At 57.1% G+C, this 21,977-nt stretch overlaps 4 protein-coding genes across 4 annotated transcripts; 3 read left to right on the top strand and 1 right to left on the bottom strand.

Moving 5' to 3' along the window:
• Nucleotides 1-7,311: 7,311 nt before the first annotated feature.
• Nucleotides 7,312-9,444, top strand: MFIFM68171_10459 (uncharacterized protein; the record flags this gene model as incomplete). Its single annotated transcript, XM_071065878.1, has 5 exons — nucleotides 7,312-7,452; nucleotides 7,522-7,687; nucleotides 7,742-8,191; nucleotides 8,245-8,478; nucleotides 8,543-9,444. 5 exons carry the CDS (start codon nucleotides 7,312-7,314, stop codon nucleotides 9,442-9,444), a joined length of 1,893 nt encoding a protein of 630 aa, XP_070921979.1.
• A 2,541-nt stretch (nucleotides 9,445-11,985) lies between these two features.
• MFIFM68171_10458 (uncharacterized protein) lies at nucleotides 11,986-13,460 on the top strand (the record flags this gene model as incomplete). Its single annotated transcript, XM_071065877.1, has 2 exons — nucleotides 11,986-12,573; nucleotides 13,272-13,460. 2 exons carry the CDS (start codon nucleotides 11,986-11,988, stop codon nucleotides 13,458-13,460), a joined length of 777 nt encoding a protein of 258 aa, XP_070921978.1.
• Nucleotides 13,461-15,033: 1,573 nt separating this feature from the next.
• MFIFM68171_10457 (uncharacterized protein) lies at nucleotides 15,034-16,299 on the bottom strand (the record flags this gene model as incomplete). Its single annotated transcript, XM_071065876.1, has 1 exon — nucleotides 15,034-16,299. The coding sequence occupies one exon, from the start codon at nucleotides 16,297-16,299 to the stop codon at nucleotides 15,034-15,036; it is 1,266 nt and encodes a 421-aa protein (XP_070921977.1).
• Nucleotides 16,300-18,168: 1,869 nt separating this feature from the next.
• Nucleotides 18,169-21,692, top strand: MFIFM68171_10456 (uncharacterized protein; the record flags this gene model as incomplete). Its single annotated transcript, XM_071065875.1, has 3 exons — nucleotides 18,169-18,837; nucleotides 18,920-19,015; nucleotides 19,068-21,692. The coding sequence occupies 3 exons, from the start codon at nucleotides 18,169-18,171 to the stop codon at nucleotides 21,690-21,692; spliced, it is 3,390 nt and encodes a 1,129-aa protein (XP_070921976.1).
• Nucleotides 21,693-21,977: the final 285 nt, after the last annotated feature.

Raw genomic sequence — 21,977 nt, 5'->3', positions numbered from 1 at the left:
TATAGGGTCTCAAAATCATAGTAAAAAAGAAAAAAGGTTCCAAAATAGCTAGAGAGTGAATCATTCGTCTTTTAAATTTTCTTTCCCCCCCCCCCCCCCCCCCCCCCCTTTTATTGAGGAATTCGGAAGTACATCTGCAAAACAAGGATGGTTTGGCGGCTGGCGTAGCCGGGTTTGGCGCATAATGATGTACAGTACATTGGTCGAAGAACGCAAACTCAAATGCACGGGGATGAAAACGTATCTACGTGAAATAACGAAGCAGTTTTGCCTTGGCTCAACTTCATTGCTGGCTGGTCAGGGGCAGGGGGAGGGTTGCAATTATCCTCCGCACATCCATCAAGGTGTCCTGCTTCCCTGGATCATTTTGTTAACCTCACCGCTCCCCCCTGCCGTTGTTGATATTATTATTGTTGTTGTTGTTCCTTTCGCCCCGCTCTCCAGGTTGGGGCTTACGGGCAATACGTCGGCTGGAGGGTATCAGCAGAAAGTCAAAGGCAAGTAGTGGTGGAGGATAACCAATAGCGAATAGCTGGGCCGAGCGGCGGTCCAGAATCAGGCCAGGCGTGAGCAACCTCGTGACTGACCCGTCCTGCCGTGTATCCCCATCGTTCACACATGCCAGCTTTCGGAATGACGGCTATGAGAGAGTCTGGGGGGTGGGTATGGGATGTATGGATGTACCATGTATGTACATGCAGGATTCTGGCGTACACTAAGCGAACCCCGATCGCTGGCCGCTGAGCCCAACAGGCGGAAGGGGAAAAGGGGGAACGGGAACGGGAAAGGCAAAAAGAAAGGGCCGGGGTTGGGTGGGTGTGTTGCCATGAGCTTGGACGCTGACACCTGAGATGGTGTGTAATTACACCAGATGGTTGTTGGTGTGTAGGTCGCTTTCCTTTCCCACCCTTCTTTTCGGCGCTCGTTTGGCGGTACTCCGTTTCCCTTGTCGGTTAGAATGAGGGGGTCCTTACTCGAGCGAGGGAAGGGATTGCCGCGGTGATGCCTGAGATGGCGTATGTGGGCGTGCGGCTCAGAGAGGATTTCCGGGACAGGGGCTGGGGAAACACAAGAACATTGCAGGAGAGGACCGGGATGGAACGTAATGGGCTTTGCTTGATGGGCGAGTTTACGGGACTGGGGTCTCTGATTTCCTACTACACCGAGGAGAACGCTTTTACAACGCCCGTAGTCGGCGTTGGTAATCCTGTCAATAGAGTCCAGCGTGTCCTACCATCGTAGAGCGACTGTACCCAAGTGGTGCGGGGGGTCTGGATGGCCTGTGCTACCATGTTGATATGGCAAGGATGTTGGTGCTGATCTGACGCTGACGGTTCCGTGGGCTTTGTTGACGATATCTCCGAGCAATCAGCTCACTTTCTTGTTCCACTGTCCCTGGCTCTTTGTGTAACCCACTCTGGGTACTCTTTCCTTCGGCCATCATTTCCTGTGCGATATACCCCACCACCGCAGCTTACCAGAAACAGGGCGGAGGTTCCAACGCGAAGCTGTGCGACGTGGATTGATATTATTGCCGTATTTACACGGCATGCGCTGCTGACTGCATCGCAAGGGTGGGCCTGGGTTCGGCTTCGGGATTCAGACCCATAGAGAGATATGCAGGAGCAAAGGAGGAAGCAACAGCATAAGGGCGGAGAGGAGCGGAAAGAGACCTGGAGGTCTCGAATTCTGCGGTACTGTACTCTACATCCATTCACAGCCGTTTTTGGAAGAGCACGCGAGGGATCATTGGGCCGGGCAGAGCAAGGCCAATGTCAGCTTCAAGATGACGCCTGAGGTCCCTGCCGGCCATAATGGTGACCACGATGACGGGCCGGCTGATAACAGAGAGTGATTATCTTCTCCGAACCGCCGAGATGACCGCCGCGCCATTCGAACTACGCTAGAGGGCGCCGGCATGGAACCGAATTGCTCGGACTTGGACATGCTGGGTGCCAACCCGTCGCGGCGCGAGAGGGAAAGATCCGACGGACCACAACTATCCTCACCAAGGGGTGGAAGCAGCTGGCCTGCTGACGCCATGTTGGTTCTGCCCAGCATAAGTGCTGCGAGGCGTGTCGAGCAGCGGCACAGCGCTGGCACCAAGATAAAGCCGAAATGATAAGAGATGACGGGGTGGTGACATCGCCGGTTGGAGAGGAAAACTGTATGGGTTCCCCAGGATGCATGGGTAAGCTAGGCAATTTAACACACCATAACTCTCGCAGATGGTAATTGGGATGTGAGCCTGGGCTCCCGAGAAGCGATATACCGGTTAGAACCGCAGTATTGCTGAGCGTGGCGTGCTGTAAATCGGTTTTTGCCGCGCATGACGGACCATCCTACGAAGCAGCTCTCCCGGAAGAATGAAACAAAAGCTTCGGAGGTTGCGGCGTGGTGCTCGGCATCAGAGACCCAGGTGGCTAAGTGTAGATACGGTAGTTTGCTCTCTGGTGTTGAGGTGCTCAGCCAGGGGCAGGGGTCCTCTGGTCCACGTCCCGTCGAGCTGGTAAACGCCCACCTGAGTCAACCGGGAGCCGGTCGGTCGACGGGCTGGAGAGGGAGGCTGGGAAGAGCTCCTGCCTGTGGTGCATGCACGGCCGGTCAGAAGAGGCTAGGACGGACGTTCGAGGTGGCCAAAAGGAATCTGCTGTGTAACGCCAACCTTCAGGCGGAATGACAACGTACACGACCAGGATACCAATCAATCCCGGTCGCAGGCTTGTCAAAATCCGGGGGCGGGACGCTGTACACTAATATCTCTTCGGCACCTCAATAGCTAGGACGTTGAGCGCGGCGGACCGCTCGTCAAGGATGGTCTGTTGCCGAACACCTTGCGACCAAGAAGCAGACCCTTATCCCTGGATCGTCAGAGAGCAGTGTGGCTTGCCCGCTTGCCGAGACGAAACGCATTACACGTACCCACTGTGATTATACACTAGGCCCAGCCCAGGACGGGCGTGGGGACAGGGGTGGAAGCCGACCGAAAGTGAAGCGGGGCACAACCGTGGGATTTTTATCTTGCACGCACTGGTTGCGCAGCGCGATGATCGTAATGATGGCAATGATCGCAAGTGCCATGCTGCGAGATACCGCAGTTCGGTTCGAGAGATGCTGCAAGACCTCGAGTGCATCGTCTTGCCAAAATTCAATGTGGACATCGGCTCTCTCTCTACCGTAGGCTTGGCGCAGTGCGGGCAGGCAAGGGCCGGCCCGACAACCTGGTACCGTCATCGGGACAAGCTGTGAGAAGTGAGAGACCTGGGCGACGGGGGCGACGGGGGCGACGCCGAAGCAGGCCAAACGCTCGCCCCGCGGTCGCAGATCCTGGCCGGACTCTAGATTATTTTGGGCGATGCCCGCCAGGTACGCAACGTCGCTCTATGCACCTCGGCGCAGGTTCCCCTCCTGGGCCCAGGGTAGGACCCTGTCACAATTTTCGAGATTCTATTAGTCGCCGTCGAATCAGTTGTTGAAATGCGAAGGAAACCGCGGCGATGGGAGGCCGACAAGCCCAGAACTGGAGCCTAGAATGCCTCAGTTGCGGCAAGAGGGAGCTAGCTCGGTACGGGCCAGTACAGTACAAACCCAGTAAGTTACTGGGATCTCCGTAAATGGAAGGGACCAAACGAAAAAAAAAAGAAAAAAGACGGACCCTTTATCGCGCCTTCAACCCCGTCTCTGACCGGCAACTCCATGGCCCGGGCCTGGGCAGGCCAAATCTGGCGTTTCTGCCCGAGACACCACTTCGGCCATGTTTTCTGGCAAGTTCCATGGCTCAAGTAAGCTCCCCAACCCCATTGGCAGCTCTCTAAATGATTGCTTCTTCGGACGGCACCTGAGACCAGCGGTTGTGCATGCCCGCAGTCGCACACTATACGTACAGCAGACAGCGGATTCGTGTCAATAGGTTCAAATTATTTGTTACTACCTGGATGTGCGATATTGGGCAACTCGTGAGATTGCTAAGGGCAGCAATACGCCTGCTCGGATCAGGCTCGCAATTCCATACTAACCTCTCCGGGTACTGTACCTGGGTGAGCTTCACCAATTTCGGCTGGGCTGTCATTTCCTGTCCGCGGTCCCAAGTGCATCGCATAGGAGCCCAACAGGCCGGCAAAAGCCCTGTTGGCTCCAAAAGATGCTCGAACCATATATCCGTTTGTGGCCCGACATTGGATTTCCCTTTCGATCTGGCTGCTTCCCCGTTTGCTTTGTACGCTGCAACATGGCAGCAATCGGGGAAGAGCCGCGCGTCTGCTTCTGCAGCAAGGGGTGATCAATAGCCCCAGTCTCCGGAGCGGGGCGGGTGTGCAGGTTTGGTGACCAGGGAGGGAATTGGGCAATACTGTGTAGGCCAGATGTGATGTAAGGCCCGGACAGGGCATGCCCGATGGCTGGAGGGATCGCCGACTACTACTTGTCTGTCTGTCTGGGCCATGTTGGACTGAGCAGCCGACTCCCTCCACCCCCTCCTCGAACGAACACGACCTCGGATAGGAGGAATATTCCGTACACGATGCGGTCGGGATAACCATCTGATTACAGCAAACTAACTAGGTTGACACTGGAGTGCGGAAAGAAGAAAGTTTGAATGGGTTGCTTTTATGCTTGTCTCAATTTTCTCGTCTGGGGCCCCCCGTTCTGCCTTCCCACAGCAAGCATTCCAGGGCGGGCGGGGGCGCGGGCTGGGTTGTTTGAATGTATGCCAGAGCACATTGGGTAAAGTCTATCTGTGTTTCCACCAAAACGGAAACGAGCAACAGGGTCTGCGGGGATCTGCCAATGCTTGCTACCAAGACAGCCTGAATCTAGATCTCCGATTCTGCCCCCAGCAGGCACGATTGCCCCAGGTACTGTATGTACATGCAGTCCGGCGGCACTCAAGAACTTTCCTGGCACATCACAGCGCCCACGCCACCGAAGAACAAGCAGCAAACACGACATGTTCCGTTGGCCACGGGCTCGCTATGAGACACTGCTCCTGCCTGGCCACTTCGCCATAAAACGGCATTGCCGGAATCATCATGGTATCGGCTTCCAAGAGTTGTGCGAACCGGGCCCTCGTACTATGCAGTGCCCTGCTCCCTCGGGGCTCCTGGCAGCGCGTCGTCGACTGGCAAATCAAGAGCGAGAGCAATATCTACGCACGTAGCTACTCGATGCTACAGTTCTATGATTGAAACGCACGAATGGCGGTCAGTGGACACCACACGAGGGTTAGGCAATAATAACTGCCTTGATCAACATGATTTAACCCGAGTTGTGAGCAGGCGAGGGACCAAGTTTAATCAAAGAGGTTCCCCCAGAGGCGCAAGATGCGCACAAAAAGTGGAGTCCGTTGCACCAAGCCATCCATTCCAGAGCTCGAGTTTGGCCTTGGACAAGGATCCCATTCCGCGTTATGCAGGCTGTGATTTTTGTATTAGTATTCTGATGATGGTGGTTTCTTTTGTTCGTAATTGTCGCGCCAAAAGTGCAGAATCTCGCCGAGGGGAGATGCGGAACCTGCAAGTCGTTCGCCAATGGGTGGACGCCTCTTCGTCTCCCCAGTGCTATTCGCCCATCTCGGGAACGTCAGTGTAGCATTCGTGCTGAGCAGCTTGAGCGCCGTCGTCTGCGCACTCTTGTTCGCCCAGGATCACGTCGACGCCTCGCCTACCTATGTAGTTCCCTAGCTCGCTTCCGCGGGTGGAGACAGCTGGGAGACAGGGCGGATCAAAAGAGGCGCTTGACGAGACGGCGTCGCCCAGCCGCCGATGGTCCACCATGCTTTTGCAACACATTGCATGGAAAGTAAGGTACTAAAGTACCCAGGCTATATGTGTACAACCAGGGCAGCGCAGGCAGACTTAGTGCCGGCTCTGTCACCAAGAACGGAATGCGTCGTAGTGGTGTGCCGTGGCATTGCACCGGGCGCTGTGATGCTGCGTTCACTTCGCTGGCAACCCTGTCCGTTACCTTTACTGAGACACGCCAAACGGTCGCTTGAGCACCCAAATACAAATCCCTACTTGCGGCTGCCATATCATCACAGTGCGATTTAACCAGCTAGTGGGTTTGTCGACCAGCAGGGGGGAAGGAGGCACCCATGGGTGGCGCTCTCCTTCTGTGTATCCCCCAACGCTTCAGCGTTGCGCAGATTGGACAACCTTTTCGGCCTTGCGCTGCCTCGAGATCCGGATGCCCATGTTTCCACTCCTGCCTTGCCTTCTCTGAAGCGTAACCCAATCACCTGGAAATCTGTATATGTTGGTTCGGTCTCGTCGTTCAGCTGCCCAGCTTTTCTCCCGCCATGGGACTCAACCTTGCTCTCTTCTCGCCCTCACCACACCATTCCCAAATCCACACAGAAGACTGCTGCTGCTGCTGCTGCCGCCCGCTATCTCTGATCACGGACAGCCTGATCGGCGTACCCAGTCGACTCTAACACCACCTCCACGGCCAGGGCAGGCCGCTGTCCCCGCCCGCCTAGGATCTCTTTCCTCAACCAGCCGAACACCTGCCATCTCCTGGCCTCGGCACTCCCATTCCATCTCGGTGGGATCCTTGCGCCCAAGGACCCTTGCCATTGAGCCAGCGGCCTGGAAGGGTCCCGGTACTTTGGCTCCTTCAAAGGTAGGGGGCGCCCTCCACCAGACCGTCGGCACCAACGCACACGTCCTCCTCCCACCTGCCAAGTCAGAAGACAGCTGTGGAGATTATGCCAAAGATAGCCCGCCGTAGACTGGTCAGTGCTCCGCCCCCGAGGGCCTTATGGCCAAACAGAGGCAACTGACGGCAACGATCTTTCCTCTCAGGTCCATTCCAAATCTGCTATCTGTATAAGTGTTTCGGGACCGTGATCACGCTGCCTCCGCCCTCGCAAGAAGCCGCCAAAATTTCTGCTGTCCTCCAAGCTGTGCGCCCCCGAAATCCGTCAGCCGTTCCCCGGGATTTTGGGAACCGTGCGGGCTGTGTGGCCTTGACTACACCCGCCCAAGCTTGGCTTTCGTCCTTGTATGGTCGTCAGGCGACGCTTGGTGGTCAGCCTTTGATAAACACCCTTCAATCTCCAAGGCCAACCCCACGCGAACCCCCCTCCCCCCCCCCCCCCCCCCCCCGGTGGTCCCAGCTACCTAGATCCACCAACCCGACTTAGTTTCCGCAACTTACCGCAACCGGGACTTATATCTGCACCTCACCCAGCCGCGCCTACCCCAGTCAGCATCTGGGGGCACACGCACCTGCGTTCTTCCCTCGACGAGGTACTCCCGCTCGCCTTAGACGCCGGCACTTGTTGAACTTGCGAGCCTGCGGTCAGCCAAAGTCATGGTCAACATTTTGGGTGCTACTGGTCACCGCTCCTCGTACTCGGGGCAGCAGTGGGATGGATACAGGCCTGCCACGGAGCAGGTTCCGGATGACGGCAGCCTTCTGGTGGCGGAACCCGCAAGAGATTCTCCTCCCTCAGTAGGCAACACCACCCTGGTCTGGCCGTCTGGTCTTCTTTGACGTTTCCGATAACTAACCGTGACCCAGACTGTTGCGAGGGCATTACGTGAACAGTGTCATATCGACTACGAGAATTTTTTCCTCGCTGTGTCCCTGAAGAACGGCCAGGTTGTCTACTTCTCGGGCCCCCAACCCCTCGCAGAGGACGAGATTCGCAGCATGTTTCGGAGGGATAAGTTTCTCCAGTATCAGCGTGAGACAGTCCCAAATAAGCCTCGAGGGCCCGCCAAATCTCCATTGGACGTAGCCACTGACTCTAATCTAGGGGACAACAGCTACCACATGGAGACGCCTCAATCAGGTCATTATGCCGACAACCGGTCAAACCGGGGGACAGCCCACTTCGAGAACCGCTCGTCAGCGACCTCGAGACGCAGGAGACGGCAGGGAGGCAGTGCGTTGAGGCGGGAACTGGATGACGACGTACCCCCCGTTGTCACTCCGCCAAAGCGGCCCCTCAGAATCGGAGACTCGAAAGCAGTGTGGGACTTTTACGACCACCGCTTCAGGTGCATCCAGCAGACGACTTGTAAACATATTGGAAAAGCATTTGTCAAGGCGATAGCGCCGAGGAAGCAGGCCACCCACCCTTACACCAAGGGCGATGCCACGGCCCCAGGTTGGTGGCCGAAGCCTTGGGGCCCGGGTGAGAAGGACAAGGTCCGCCATGTCGAACCAGATCACCAATTGAAGCCAGGTAGGTGCCCGGTCCTTAGGACATTCACTAGGGTCCTGCTAACTAAGGAACAGAGCGCGTCCATCTGCTAGTCCACATCCTGAAGTTGGTCGTCGAGCCTCACGAGAAGCAACATCCAGACATCCAGAAAGTGGACGTCAACGTGGCTAAACTGGAGTGTATCACGATGGAACAGCTCTCGACATGGTTTGCGGACAGAAACACAAACAACGCGCGGAAAAAACCAATCCTGCAGGAGATCTTCAAGGTCGCTAAGATGGAAGAGAAGTACAAGAGGAACGAAATAGGTAGGTTGGCTGCTCCCTGTCCACTTTTTTGCACTCTCTGGCATGGGCTAACCAACTCCCGCAGATGCCAACACCCAAGTCTATGTCATGGCTGATGACATGGTGCAAGACTACTCTCCATCTGACGTGGAAGACGACGACTGCGGCGCCGGCGCCGGCGCCGGCGACGGCTTCACCTCCCGCTTGAAGGACGAGAGGGAGCGGCCTGGTTCCGCTTCCGACGCTTCCTCCCGCGTATCACCCGTTAATTCTACGATCCCACATCCTATGCTGCCGTCACCAAGCAACGGTCACGGCCTGAACCCCAATGTTCATACCGCATCTTTCATAAGCCCCTTGTCAATCCGCGATAACCAGTACAGCCCGGCCGCTATCATGTCGGCAGAACAGTATACATACGCCGAAGGTGGGAATATGACTGCTGGCGGGCAAGCACCATTACAAGCCCATACGGCCGCGTTGCAAATGCAAGACATACTTTCCAGCCCGCACGAGAACGGCCGCCGGTCATCCCTCCTCAGCACACCCCTTAGCACGCCCTCCGAGTTCACCAGTCTTTCCCCCCCGGCAATGTACCCAACCAACATCGGTTGGCAATCACAGCAGCATCAGAGTTCATCAACCGCCTCGGGAACCTCACCGCTGTACGCTGTGGGTACTCAGGCAGCGCACCACCACCAAGTGTCTCTGCCTCTTCCCCCTCTACAGCAGCAGGAGCAACAGTATGGCAGCTCAGGCTTTGACGGATTGTCCCACCACCATCACGACCTGTTTCGAAGCAGCGGAGTGCCACAGAATCCGGCGGTTGTGCAGGGCGGCGGGCACCAAGGGTACGGGGGTTATTATTCACAACACCAACAGCATGGTGGACAGCTTCTACCCAGTGTGAACGGGGGGATCAAGGCCGAACCCGCACTTGGCTCAACTCGAACGGACGACAGCAGGGATGTTGATATGGCATACTGATCAGACCGATAAAACAGACGCGTTGCTCGTGGGTGAGGAAACCGCGTTTCTTTCCCGTTCTCTCTTTTGATCTTGTTCTTTTCTACTTTTTGGCCTTTTCTTGTTTGTCAGTGAGTTCTTCGTCGCCTGATCATCGCGTCTGGGACGGCAAAGTAGCCTTGCTCAAAGCAACCAGGGGGGGAAGGCAAAGACAAAAGTAATATACCCATGGGCCTTGTTCTTTCACCACAAGCGGTGGTTCCGTTTGAGACTGGGAGCGATTAGAGATTTGGGGTTGGCGGGCGACTGATTCCGGTTGGCTAGTTGATATTGTTGGGGTTTCCGTCTGCGTTTCTGTTGCTTTGTATTGCTCCCTCTGTCTCACCTGTTTTTGATGCTCTTCCATCTTTCTGCTGGTGTGTCTCTCGGACGGATCGTCGTGGAACGCAGCCATCGCTGTCGGCCCTGTCAGTATCTTTCCACTACTTTCTCTACTTTCATACACGCAGGCCTCTTGTGTTGCCATGTCAGGTGAATGGCTTTTGGAAAGAAGATTAATGATGGGAGATTGACAAACCTAAGCAAGTCGATCGTTTCCTTTAGATTCTGGTGTCTCGGCCTGTTCGCTATCTCGAATCACGCAGTTATGAGTCTGGTTTTCTTTTCCCCGCCACTTGAACCATCGTGCGCCTTTCTCATTTCATCCTTCTGCCCAACATTACCATTACCCAAAACGATCATTCAAACACACTTTATTCTGTCTGGGAGTGGTTCTCCCAAAATTGATATCCGAATTTCCCATTGCGCATATACGCACGGATCTAACAACGTTAAAACACACACACACACATATTTGCAGTCGGTCAGGCAACAGTGGGACTGCATTATCTACTCTTGAGAGTCTAGGTATTACCCGGGGATTTGAACAAGTTTGATTGCTACAACATAGTTCAGGGAGGCCTACCCAAGGGAAAAATGAGGTGGCGAAAGTGGACCTGTATCTTTTCTCCCCTTCTATTCTGTGGTGGCCTCTAGTAGTAGTAACTAGAACACTTTAACGTAGCTTAGCTTAGTTTAGCTTTGAATCAGTGAGCGTTACGTAGTTCTATTAGTGCGTTGTGGTATGGAAATGTTGATTTATTTGTCGCAGCTGACTTACCAAAGAAATGAGAAAAATACAAAAAAAAAGGGGGGGGCGCGGGCTTGGCGGATTACCTGAAGTGTATCCCCACTGGCCGTTTCTGGGTGCTAGGTACAGCCATTGTGGCCTTAGCTCCCGCCACGGTTACGTACATGCTCAGATAGTGTACGTGGGTGTACGTGGGTAAAGGAGAACGATGCAGGCGGGGCTGAGGTGTGTTTGTCACGGAGATAGTCTGCTGACCATAGGTCAGTTCTGCCTGCAGAAGTGTTTCGAGGGTAACAGAAAATCGTGTTTGCCTGTACTCAGTTTCGGGGTTGACTTCTCTTTTGGGATTTGTGGGGAGGGAGAAGGGGGGGGGAGGCCGAGGGGGGTTGAAGGTGGTGTCAAGCAAAGATTCGCTCTCGCTTTTGCTGTCCACCGTTTCTCTCACCCGCGTCTTGTGTGCTAGTAGCACGGCCCAAAGGTGCCACAACCGGGCAGCAGCCAGAGGTTTTTCGGGCCGAAGATAGAGTGCCCTTCACACTGGTGAGTTTGTACCTGGCCAGCCCCTTTCGGGCCCGAGCTATGTCCCCTAGTAGACGGTCGGCTGCTGTGGGAGCGGAGGGAGAACCGACACGTAGATATCGGCAAGTATGCCCTTTTCGGCGTTTGCTGTCGTTTCTACTGTAAGTTGCTAAGCTCCATTTGCAGGTGGCGCACACACGCCGAGCTTTGGGAACCCAGAGAGGGAAATGTTTCGAGGTGTGCTGTAGGGGACTGCTAATGGATCATACATATGTCGTGTAAGCCGGGCTCGTCACGGCGGTCTCGGCCCCAAGCCCCACATACTCGTTAACTGTATCTCTTCGCATCTCAGGGTCGGAGCAAAAATAATGCCAGAGCAAACTTCCCATTTAATCAATCTGTACTAGCAGTTTCTTGCGTTTATATACTTCCTGAAAATGTCCCTAGTGTAGCAAGTATAAAAGTGAGTGAGTGAGTGAGTGGGTGGGTGAGTGAGTGTGTGTATGTGTGTGTGTGTGTGTGTGTGTTGGTCTGCTAGCAACTGTCAACTGAATCCCGCGTCTCTTTCAATGTACTAGTTCGGTTCAGCCTTGCAAACCAGAATGCAATGCATGTCTCTTGCATATGTTACAGACGCTCATAAACCAGGCAATCGCGGAAAGCGCCGAGTTCAACTGGGATCTCATCACATTTGCCTTTACTGTACCCACCGACATCCTCGCCGCCTCGCCGCCCTACCGCCACTATCACCTTCTATCAAGCCATTCAGGCGACTGACCCCGGCTATCGCACGTCCAACAGCCGTGCTACCGGACGCTGGCTTCCGAGAACAAGGAGAAAATGGAACCGGCACGAGCTGAACCGGCTCTCTGTTGCCACGACTCCAATTCTCAGGGCCGATTACGTCTTTGGAAATGGTCCGGAAAGAGGCCCGACGTAAACGCAAGGAGAAAGCTGGAGAGGAAATTCGGAACCCGGTCGCCAACAAGGTCCAGGGCGAGCTCCGTGCCGCGACATGGCTCCGATTCATCGGGCACACCGGCCTGCATGACCTGATCGGTCCAAACTTTGCCGACCTCGAGACGATCGTGGCTGAGTACCTACCTGTCGACTTCCTAGCAGTCCCCGCCTACCCCGAGTTGGTCTCATTGTCGCCATGGCCGACGGCGCCGGCGCCCATTCGTTCCAAGTCAGCGATATGCACCAGTCGTCATACCCTATCATCTTGGGCGACGGCTTCCAGTTCGATTTCCGTCAGTATCCGACACTGGGCATCGTTGGCGCCTTATCTCGCTACGGCAGCCATAAGGCGGAGCTGCTTGTGCGGACCCTACATTTGGTTGCATCAGACTATCTTGTGGTCAGAAGGTATTGTCGGTGGCCGCAAACTGGCTGCCGCTATCGCTGCCAGGGACACCGGCACACGGCCCGAGCCCGACAGCGACGGCCTTGAACTCGCCTGGGCTCTCCCTGCCACTGATCGAATTACGCTATATCACCTTGTTAGTGCGGCTACCGGATACCGCTGTGGTCGCAACAGAAATGGGTAGCTTGTATATGCCATCCGCCGAAGACGAGTACGGGCTTATCTGGCATGCTCGCTGCTGAACTGTTCGAACATTCGCAGGATATATCTTGCGTGACTTTTGAAGCATTTCAGACACGGCCGGCGCCTCTACATCCGATATGGAGGCGGTTCATCTGTGTCATGCTCCTTACCTAGATACAGCAACCAGACAACTGGCCGGAGATGGAGTGCGGCGAGGGAACCGCCACTAGGGTTTGCCTAGCCCGCACGCTTTTCCACACGGCGAGCGCACTCCTGGATGCCGAAAAGGGCCATTTCCGGAGGCTATGTCGGATACCATGTTCCCGACAACATTGGGAAGACACCGTGCCTTTGACAGTGGACTACCTTGGCTTTGGACAAAGTACAGTGATGTGTAATCGTCCCCGTCACTTAGAGACGCTCCAGACGCTCGGTGCCTCTTCTTTCTTTCTTTTTGCTTTCCTTTTGAGACGAGCTTCCTGAGAAAGAGTTCTCAAACGGCAGGAGATCGTTTCTTGCCCAACACCGGACACAAACGAAATGCATCCTGGGTGGACGTAGCGTCCTTGACCCGCACATTGCGAGCGCATCGTTGGAGAGGCCACAAAGCGTTACCGGAAGCTTGCACGACGCTTACGATGCTGCGTGCAGCGCCGCGGGCTCTTCGGAGGACACGTACACAGCCAGGACAGCCAAGGAATCGAACCGGAACACCGCAACGTCATTGACGATGTGCTAGTCTGGAGGGCTATCCTCATTGCGGGTTTGTTCTGGACTGCTTCGGATAGCAGTGGCGTCTTGATATCCGGCCTATGGGAGCACGTCGTTCCTGTCATTTAGAAAGCACTCGATGCGCAAAGGGGGCAAACTGTGATCCACCACTCCGTCACATGCCCTCTAGGGAGGTCTGTAGTGGAATATTTGGCGGAAGAGGTTGGGGTGAGTAAAACATGAGTGCGGCGGACCAGCTGAACGAATCCGTACCAGTAGATCCCCTAGCCGGGAAGCAGGGGGTTCGTCGTCACGATGTTTGCCCACCTTTGACATCCGTCACTTGCACCGGAATGGAAGGGTAACACGACATCTAAGGCCGGTCTCGCCCTGGACATCATGCAGAGCGTGGATCTTTGAAAGACCGGACGCTAGAGAACCAACACGCGCCAGACTCGCATTCTGCCACGGCAGCATGTGAAGCAAGCAGATGTATGTCTTGGACCCGGGGGCAGCGGGGTGTTGAGGTCCGGTCGGGTGACGGGGAAAGGCGGGCTTCTTCTGGCTGGCTAGCTCGAGGAGGGGGAAATCGTAGGGGGCGCAAGACAGGGGTGTAGGGGTGCTGGTGTTTGCATGAGATGTCGGTAGATTGGGGGGCTAAGGCTTGCTTTGCATATACACTGTGCCAAGGGGGGTTCTGTATCCCCGGACGTTGGTACTGGAGGTATCCAAGTTGTATCTCCAAGACGGTGAGGCAGGGGAGTCCTGGTCAAGACAGCGTGATCGATCGACTGCATATCTAGCCATGCAGTACGACGAGGCACCTCTTCAAACGTGGCTGATCGGGTTCCATCTGTCCCACTACTCGCTGCTGCTTAATTGTTACATCGCCGCTTTCCCCGACCAGCACCGCCGAGTCCTGGATACGATGGTAACTCGACCAGTTGGTGGGCCTCAACACCGGTGAAACGGCGAGAATCTCGGTGATTGGACGCCAGCTTTGTTGGCTTATTGTTGCGAGCCAGCCCTGGCCGCGAAGATCGCGAGCTATTGAGGCCATCACCGTCGCACGAGCGCCTAGAGCTTGATCCCTGATCGAGGTACCCTCGAATCTAGAAAACGGCGATGATATCTAGATGGGCATGATCTGTGTAGCCAGGGAGCTCGTAACTAGAGGCCAACGTCACGAAACGGGCAACTGAATCGTCAGGTCATGTCGGGTAGATATCAGGTTTCCGATACGGCCGAGATCCTTCACTTCGGCGCACGTGTTTCCAGATCGTGACCAGGCTCTACCAAGCTCGCCACTGCAACCTGCAACCAGAGAGAGGCGACGTCGACGCAGTAACGGTTGGGTTGAGGGACAGCTTCGGCTTTCGCCTTCCCGCCCAGAGGAAAGCGCCGTGGATGGTTTGACTATGTCGCCATAGCCTGGGAATTCGACAACCACAGAGGCAAGTCGCTTGCTCGTACGGCGCACAAGGGGCTTGATGTCAGGCGTGGAGTTGGACCAGATGAAGTGCTGGGAGCATCATCGGGGCGAACATCGGGCGTGTGCTTCGAAGCTATTTTGGAAGGGTCCTCGGGTCTTTCGAGACGCATCCGGCCGTAAACTAGTTAAGGCTGGACAAGCCGAGCTCTGCCGGCGGTACGCAGCAGACGGCTCTCGTGATGCTGGCGAATACCTCGCTCAATCACGCCTTCAATCCCCGTCGCTCGACTGATGGTTGTGCTCGTCCGGCTCATCCTCGCTCCACTCCCCTCTCCGCACTTCCTCGGCCTGATTTTCAACCCCATCATCGCCCCAGTCCCGCTCCGCATCATTATCTTCTTCCTCTTCTTCCTCTTCTTCCTCTTCTTCCTCTTCTTCCTTCTTATTCTCATCCCCATCCCCATTCTCATCCTCATCCTCATCCTCACTACTACTCCCCTCCGCGCCTCCACCCGTCTTCCTCTTCCTCTTCCTCTTCCCCCCCACACTCCCTTTCCCACCCTGAAAGAAAACCCCAGCTAACGCCTCCTCCGCCTCCCCCTTGCGCACAAACACATAACTCCTGGCCGCCCTCTCCTCCCCCTTCCACGCGGCCCTGGCGATCTCGCCCTTGCGGTTCCTGACCACGCCGAGGGTGCGGGCGTGGGCGTAGCCCGGGTAGGCGGCGGGCACGAAGCGGAAGCTGGTGGCGACCTCGAGCCCGGCGTGGCGGGCCAGGTCCCGGATGTTCCACAGCGTGTAGGGCTCGCCCTCGAAGAGGGTGACGACGACGGAGGCGCCGCGCTCGGGGGAGAGGGCGAGCTGCGCGCGCCCGAAGAAGTCGACCAGCAGCTCCTGGTTGTGCCGCACCTGCCGGTTCACGTCGGTCGACTTGCCCCCGACGTGCGGGAAGTTGAAGATGATGCGCTTCATGGTGCCTCGAGAGGGTTTTGTGCTGCTGCCGCCGCTGCCGCTGCCGCTGCCGATGAAGGGTGTTAATTTGCGGGCGTCAACGCCGTAGACGAGGCGGTTGTTCCTACGGGGCTGCTGCTGTTGCTGCTGCTGTTGTCGTTGTTGTCGTGGATCGTGTAGTGGAGATTCGATCACGGAGATGTTGGCCGAGACGTGCGGGTATTTGGACGAGAGCTCGGCAAAGTCTTTTTCGAGGACGGTGGCGGTCACGTTGGTGCAGTGGTGGTGGGTTATGAGAGAGGCGGCAAAGGAGAGGTCGGCTTCGCCAATGAGGAGGATCGGCTCGGAGGGGTGGAAGGGGATGGTGGGGTTTTGCTGACGCTGCTGTGGTTGTTGTTGTTGTTGTTGCTGCTGCGATGGCTTCTTCTTGTTGTCAATGTCACTGGCACCGCTACTCAGCCTTTGCTTCTTAGCTGCCGGCCCATTGTTTGCTCCGGGCTTGTTGGACTTGGACCCAGCGGCGGTCTTTTTCTGCTGCTTGACTGCTTTGGCGGCATGATGTAGCAGGCCACGCCGTTTAGCCATGGGCAAATAAGTAATAGAACCCTAATATATCTCTTGTAATTAAGGTTGACGACGGCCAAAAAGACGAAGAAAAAAAATTGGGCCCGGGCAGTGACGTCGGAGGAGGGACTCGGCAACAGGCAGTGGCGGCGGGTTCGACGGCGGCGGATGGCCGCGTTCGTCCGGACGGCCGGAAACTCTTACCGCCCAAAAAATTAGTTCCCGCATCGCTCGGTTCCAACCGTCGGGCATGTGGGGTCACGAAGCACGCGCAAGTGGGGGCGTGTCGCACTGGCCAGGTGGACTTGTCAAGGTAGCGCCAAGCCGGCTCCGGAAGCACTGTGGATTGCCTGTTTGAGCTCCGCACCGAGCCTGAAGATGAATTGTCATGAATTTGGTACCAGAGAGATGCCCAGATTCCCGGGGTTCCGGACTTGTACCCTCCTAGCTTCTCCTCTCCCGTCTCTTGGTTTCACTCTTCCTCTTATGGTCCTTCCTTTTGCCGCTTTGTGCTTTGTGCCTTAATGTCTTCTCGAGTCGTCGCCAGGTTACGACGTTCAACGATCGGCCCCACAGTGCGCGATCCCAGCGACCCCAGATCACAGCAAAGGTAATCCGTCTGCGCACTCGTTGCAGCCGAGATGCGAGCGAGGCGCCGAGAACATGGTGCGCCAGTCAGCCTGGGATGCAAGATGCCCCCAGCTGTAGCAGTGGAGGCTAGAGCGCTAGTGGAGATCCCCAATGAGCGATCAAAGATCTGGAGCCGGCATAGAATTGTTCATGGCAAACAGCCCCAAAGTCCCACCCAAGTGTAGGTATTCGGCACCCTGACAATAATGTCCATGTATGCATCACAGGAGGGCTTCGGGACCCCAGGCAGCCAATCGAGAGACGCATGAAAGGGGACCACAGGGCTCCGCCATGCCTCATCAGCCAGAAAGCACTGACACTGTGCTGACTTGGCCTCTCCTTCGCACAAACACGGCTCGGGCACGCGCCGCGGCATTCCCGGAGAAGGGATCAATGGGACGGCGAAGCAGCTATTTCTTTAGATGAGAGGAGCATGAGCCCAAAACAATTGGTTCGATGCCGTCATGGCTGTCTTATCCGACGAGGTTTGCGCTCCGAAACGTAGCCAAAAGTCAGAATGAGGACGGCGGCTTAGTAACTTTTGGCTGTTCCTGTTTTGGAAAGAGTCTGGGCGCTCTGATTGGTCGGGGACTCGGTTAAGCCTCAGTGGAACCAAGGCTGGTGCTGCACGGTTTGAGCGTGCCGGGGTGGGCAATTGGGGTCCAGTTGGCCTTGCCGGCCTTGAGTGCCCTGGTTGTGGAAAAGCAGCAGCATCAGGCCCGAGCCGTCTATTGTTGTCAGTCCATCACCTCACAATAGGTGCGCGCTGGGGCATGCTAGCGGCTGTCCAACTCGCCTGGCAGCTGTCTATTGTTCTGTGTCTCTTGCATCATTTCTTTTGCGGGTGACGAGAGGATATCGCCGTCGCCTTGCCTCTCGCTCTTCTTCATTCGCGCTGCATGCAGTCTGCGAATCCGCCAGAGCCTGCCGAATCCCCGTCGTCTCTTTCACATCTGAACCTTCCCCCTCCCCCCCTTCTTACCGCCCACCACGGCCCTCTACCCGGTGTGTACAATCCGGGTCCCTTCGCTTCGGTCTCGCCGGACAGTGCATCGTTTTGATTGCAGCCTGTCCCCCTTCTGCTCCTGGCCGTTTGGGCTGGGCTGCTGCTCTGCATCTCGGCGGCCGGGGGTTTTTTGCTAGTCTTGGTCGTGTGCTAAGCACCGTCCGCTTCCCGATTTTCACCATCACCCGCCCTCCCTCTCAACACCCGCTTTCACATCCCGCCCCGACCTGCATGTGCCTCGGTGGATCAGGGTCATGAAAATTGCCAGCAGCCCTCTGCAAGTAGAGCCTGCACATGCCACTTACACCGTCCTTGACTCTAGCAGCGCTCTGCCGCCGTCGCTCGCCGTCAACGGCACCGCCAAGGTCGGCCTCAGCCACAACAGCAGCAGCAAAATGAGCCAACAACAAAATTCCCAGGCGGTCGATGTCCCCGACGTCGACGACGCCATGTCGGAGGACGTACTGCTCGCCCAGCGGGCCAGCCCCGTGCGAGCCACTACCACTACGAGCAGCAGAGGCCGAGGACGGGGCCGCTGGTCCAGGACCAAGCCCAAGGTTGCCAAAGTTGCCAAACCAGCACAGCCAAAGGCCGCTGCCGGCCGTGGACGCCGCCAAAAAGTCTACGACTCGGCCAAGGCTCAGGCTGCCCACGAGCGTGTCCAGGAACTCAAGCAGGCTTTCGCCGCCGTGGTCAAGTCGGTTAAGCCGGCAGTCCAGGAGATTGCCGACCGCTCCATCAACGAGCTGCTCGAGGACCCAACCGCCTATGAGAAGGTGCCCGAGTATGCCACTGCCCAGAAGTTCCTTCGCGAGCGCCGCGACGACGCCATCAAGCAGTGCGACACACGTCTCCGGACCGGCCTCGACATGGCTGAGCATGTGTACCGCGCCGAGTTCGAGTTGGTGAGCCGGTCCTACACGGTGAGTCCAAAACGAGTTGCTCTCGTCACATGACGACGCTGCCGCCCTTTGGAGAGGCTCGCAGCTAACAAACTTTCAACAGCAATGGATTGCCGAGATGTGTGAGGACAGGTACGGCCAGCTTCTCCAACAAATCGCTATTCTCGAGTATCTCTACGACAGCAACCTGCCCGTTGATGTAAGTTCAAATCCTCTTGCTCTCACCCCGGGCCCGACTGACTCTCTCAAAGCTGGTGGCGCTGCGCGGCGAGGGCTATCTCTTCAAAGAGATATCGCAAGAAGAGGCGGACTGTCAGGGCGTCTTTTACCAGACAAGCAACGGCATCGAGGTCCCCTTCCCCGGCGACAGCGTCTCCAGATTGATGACCAAGCCGCAGACGCTTCCTCTAGAGGCGTCCAAGCGCAAGGCCGATGGCCAGCCCGGAGGTCAGCCGGCTGCCAAGATCGCAGCGACCGCCAAAGACGAAGAAGCTGTGCCCCAGATGGCCCGCCACACAGCTGGTCTGCTCGGCGCCGTCGAGGCTCTCGAGGACAGCGGCGTCAATACCCCAGACTCGGCTTCCAACGCGCCCTCCCCGCCGACGGAGCCTGTTGACGATCCCGTCGCCGAGCCCGCGGATCAGCCTCGCAGTAGTGGCGAGCCAAGCCCTACCGACGGCCCCGAACTCCCTCTTCCCCGCGGTGCGTCGGCTCCTGACGAGTACGGCGTCCGCCTCATATTCAGGCGGGCTACTCGCATGGACGTCCCCAATAACCGCATCATGGTGCCCAACATCTTCGAGTGGGACGAGCTAGACATCGGCTTCCGCGATTCGACCAACTGTGCCTTGAAAGGCGCCACCAAGCAACGTCGGGGCAAGTACCTGGGCAAGCCCGGCTCAAACTACATGTTCATTGACCGCAGAGTCGGCATATGGGACTCGACCCTGGCCGCCGGCGAATTGGATGAGGAGCTGGTGAAGAAGCACAATCTCCACCCTAACCTCGGAATCTTCCTGCCCAATTCCGTCAACGAGGAAGAGCCACCAAAACCCTTGGTTAGCGGTTGGAAACCTGTCGTCCTCGTCCCTCCCAACGGCGACCCGATTCATGCCTCGCGCACCATAGAAGCCGCCCGGATAGATCGGGAGACCGAGAAGGTCGAGGAGAGGATGCACGTCGCCCAGCTCATGCGGCAGTTTTGTGAACAGGAGGGCATCTCAGAAGAGGACGTTGCCCCAAGCCCGGCCCTGCTGGAGAAAAACCGGTCAAGCAAGCTGGCCGCCTGGGGCATAGACCCTACTCAGGTCGTCCGGTCCGAGCCGACACCCCCCCCGCCCGAGCCTGCCCAAGAAGAAGACGTTGCCGGTTTCGCCCAGTCTGTTGAGGACATCCTCCGTGCGGCGGACGCCGCTGAAGCGGAAGAGGAGTCGGCCCGCTTGGCAGCGGCGAAGCGTTCCCAGCCCTCCCGGCCCTACGACGCGATCCGAGATGTATTTACCGACAGCCCGCCGACGCGGCAGCCGTCTCCGCCCGTTGTACAAGATTCCCGTGTCCCGGTTCCTGAGGCGGCCGACACGACTGGTCTTTCCTTTTTAGCAGACGCAGCACTAGATCGCATAAGCATACGACCCGTCGAGACGAATCCCCCGGCTGACCCGCTACTCTACAGCCAGCCGCCAAACGGCATGGTGGTCGGCGACTACAGCCAGCCCGAGTATCACCGGCCAGCCGAATATCCTCCGCCGGAGCCGGCCCATTTCATCCGGCAGAACGAGGCCCCGTTGCCCAGCGAGCCTGTACGAGCCAACGACTTCCTCCGGACGGCCTTGAACCCGCAGTCACCCACTTATCCTCCTCCCCATCCTCCTCCTCCTCCTCCTCCTCCTCCTCCTCCTCCTCCTCCTCCTCCTCCTCCTCCTCCTCCTCCTCCTCCTCCTCCTCCTCCTCCTCCTCCTCCTCCTCCTCCTCCTCCGCCTCCGCCTCCTCCCCATCCTCCTGTTCTTGCTCCGGCACCTGCGCCTGCGCCTGCTCCTGCTGGACCGCCGTTGCAGGAGTACCAAAACGTTGCCATTGCGCCAGCGCCAGCACCTCTGGCACCCGCCCAGCCGCCGCAATCTATGAGCAGCCGAACCCCGTTCTCCAATGCGGGAGTAGCCAAAGCCCTTCCTGCCTTGCGACCGATGCGGAATCTGCTGAACGACCCTCTCCCCGAGCCGCAAGGAAGTCAGGCCCTGCAGCACAACATGCTGGTCTCGAATAGCGGCGCCTATTATCCTCCCGCTCCCAGCCGCCCCTACCATAACGGATATTCCATGCAAGAGCCAATGCAACACATGCAACCAGTCATGCCGCAGCAGCCTCTCGGGAATCCTCTTCAAGCCCCTCCGCTCGCTGGCCCACCGTTGGCATCGGCACCTACGCGGCAAATGAGCCCCTACTCGGTCTCGCCTCCGCCATACCACCAGACCATTGCCCCGCCGCTAGCACCGGCGCCAGTTACGGCTCCACCACCCATCCTCTCACAGGGAGCACAGCCATCCCTTGCGCCAGCAGCGGTCCCATCTCCGCGGTCTCGACCAGGCAGTTCCTCTGCCTCGTCGACGACCAACCCGCCACCAGCGGCCAAGTATCGCAAGCTCGAACCGGCGCCCACCCCGCCCCACCGGCTCTCATATTCGGCCAACGGACAGGAACTGCGCACCGTGCCGTTCGACTACCGTGAGGGCATCAAAGATTACACCGCCGTGGAAGCCCCTCCTCGGCACGGCCCCACTCAGATTCGCGGTTGGACGCACAACAACCTTAGGAAGACGAGACCTACCTCCTCCAAAGGTGACGCCAATATCAACATCAGCTCCGAGAAACCCTCGTAGAACGAAGGCGTTGCCGATGCCAGCAATAGGAATGTAAGCGAGCGCGTCCAAGAACGTGTGAGAAAGAATGAAGGGCATCAGGTTAAGAAGGTAAAGGGGCCCGTTTCTGATCCTGTTTCTGGCGCTGCTGCGGGGAGTGCGAGTGTACAGGAAGTGAAAGCTGCTGAGACGGCCAAGAAGGGCGGGTCTGGTGCAATGGAGAGGAGTGCCGGCGACGATGTCGATGGCATTCCTCTTAGAAAGAAACTGGGAGAGAAAAGCGGAGAAGAGGCTGGTGGAGCAGGA

This window comes from Madurella fahalii (genome assembly GCF_045866475.1).
Source record: "Madurella fahalii IFM 68171 DNA, scaffold_6, whole genome shotgun sequence".
Taxonomy (NCBI): domain Eukaryota; kingdom Fungi; phylum Ascomycota; class Sordariomycetes; order Sordariales; genus Madurella; species Madurella fahalii.
The sequence above is the reverse complement of the archived record's forward strand: the minus strand, read 5'-3'. Positions and strand labels throughout refer to the sequence as shown.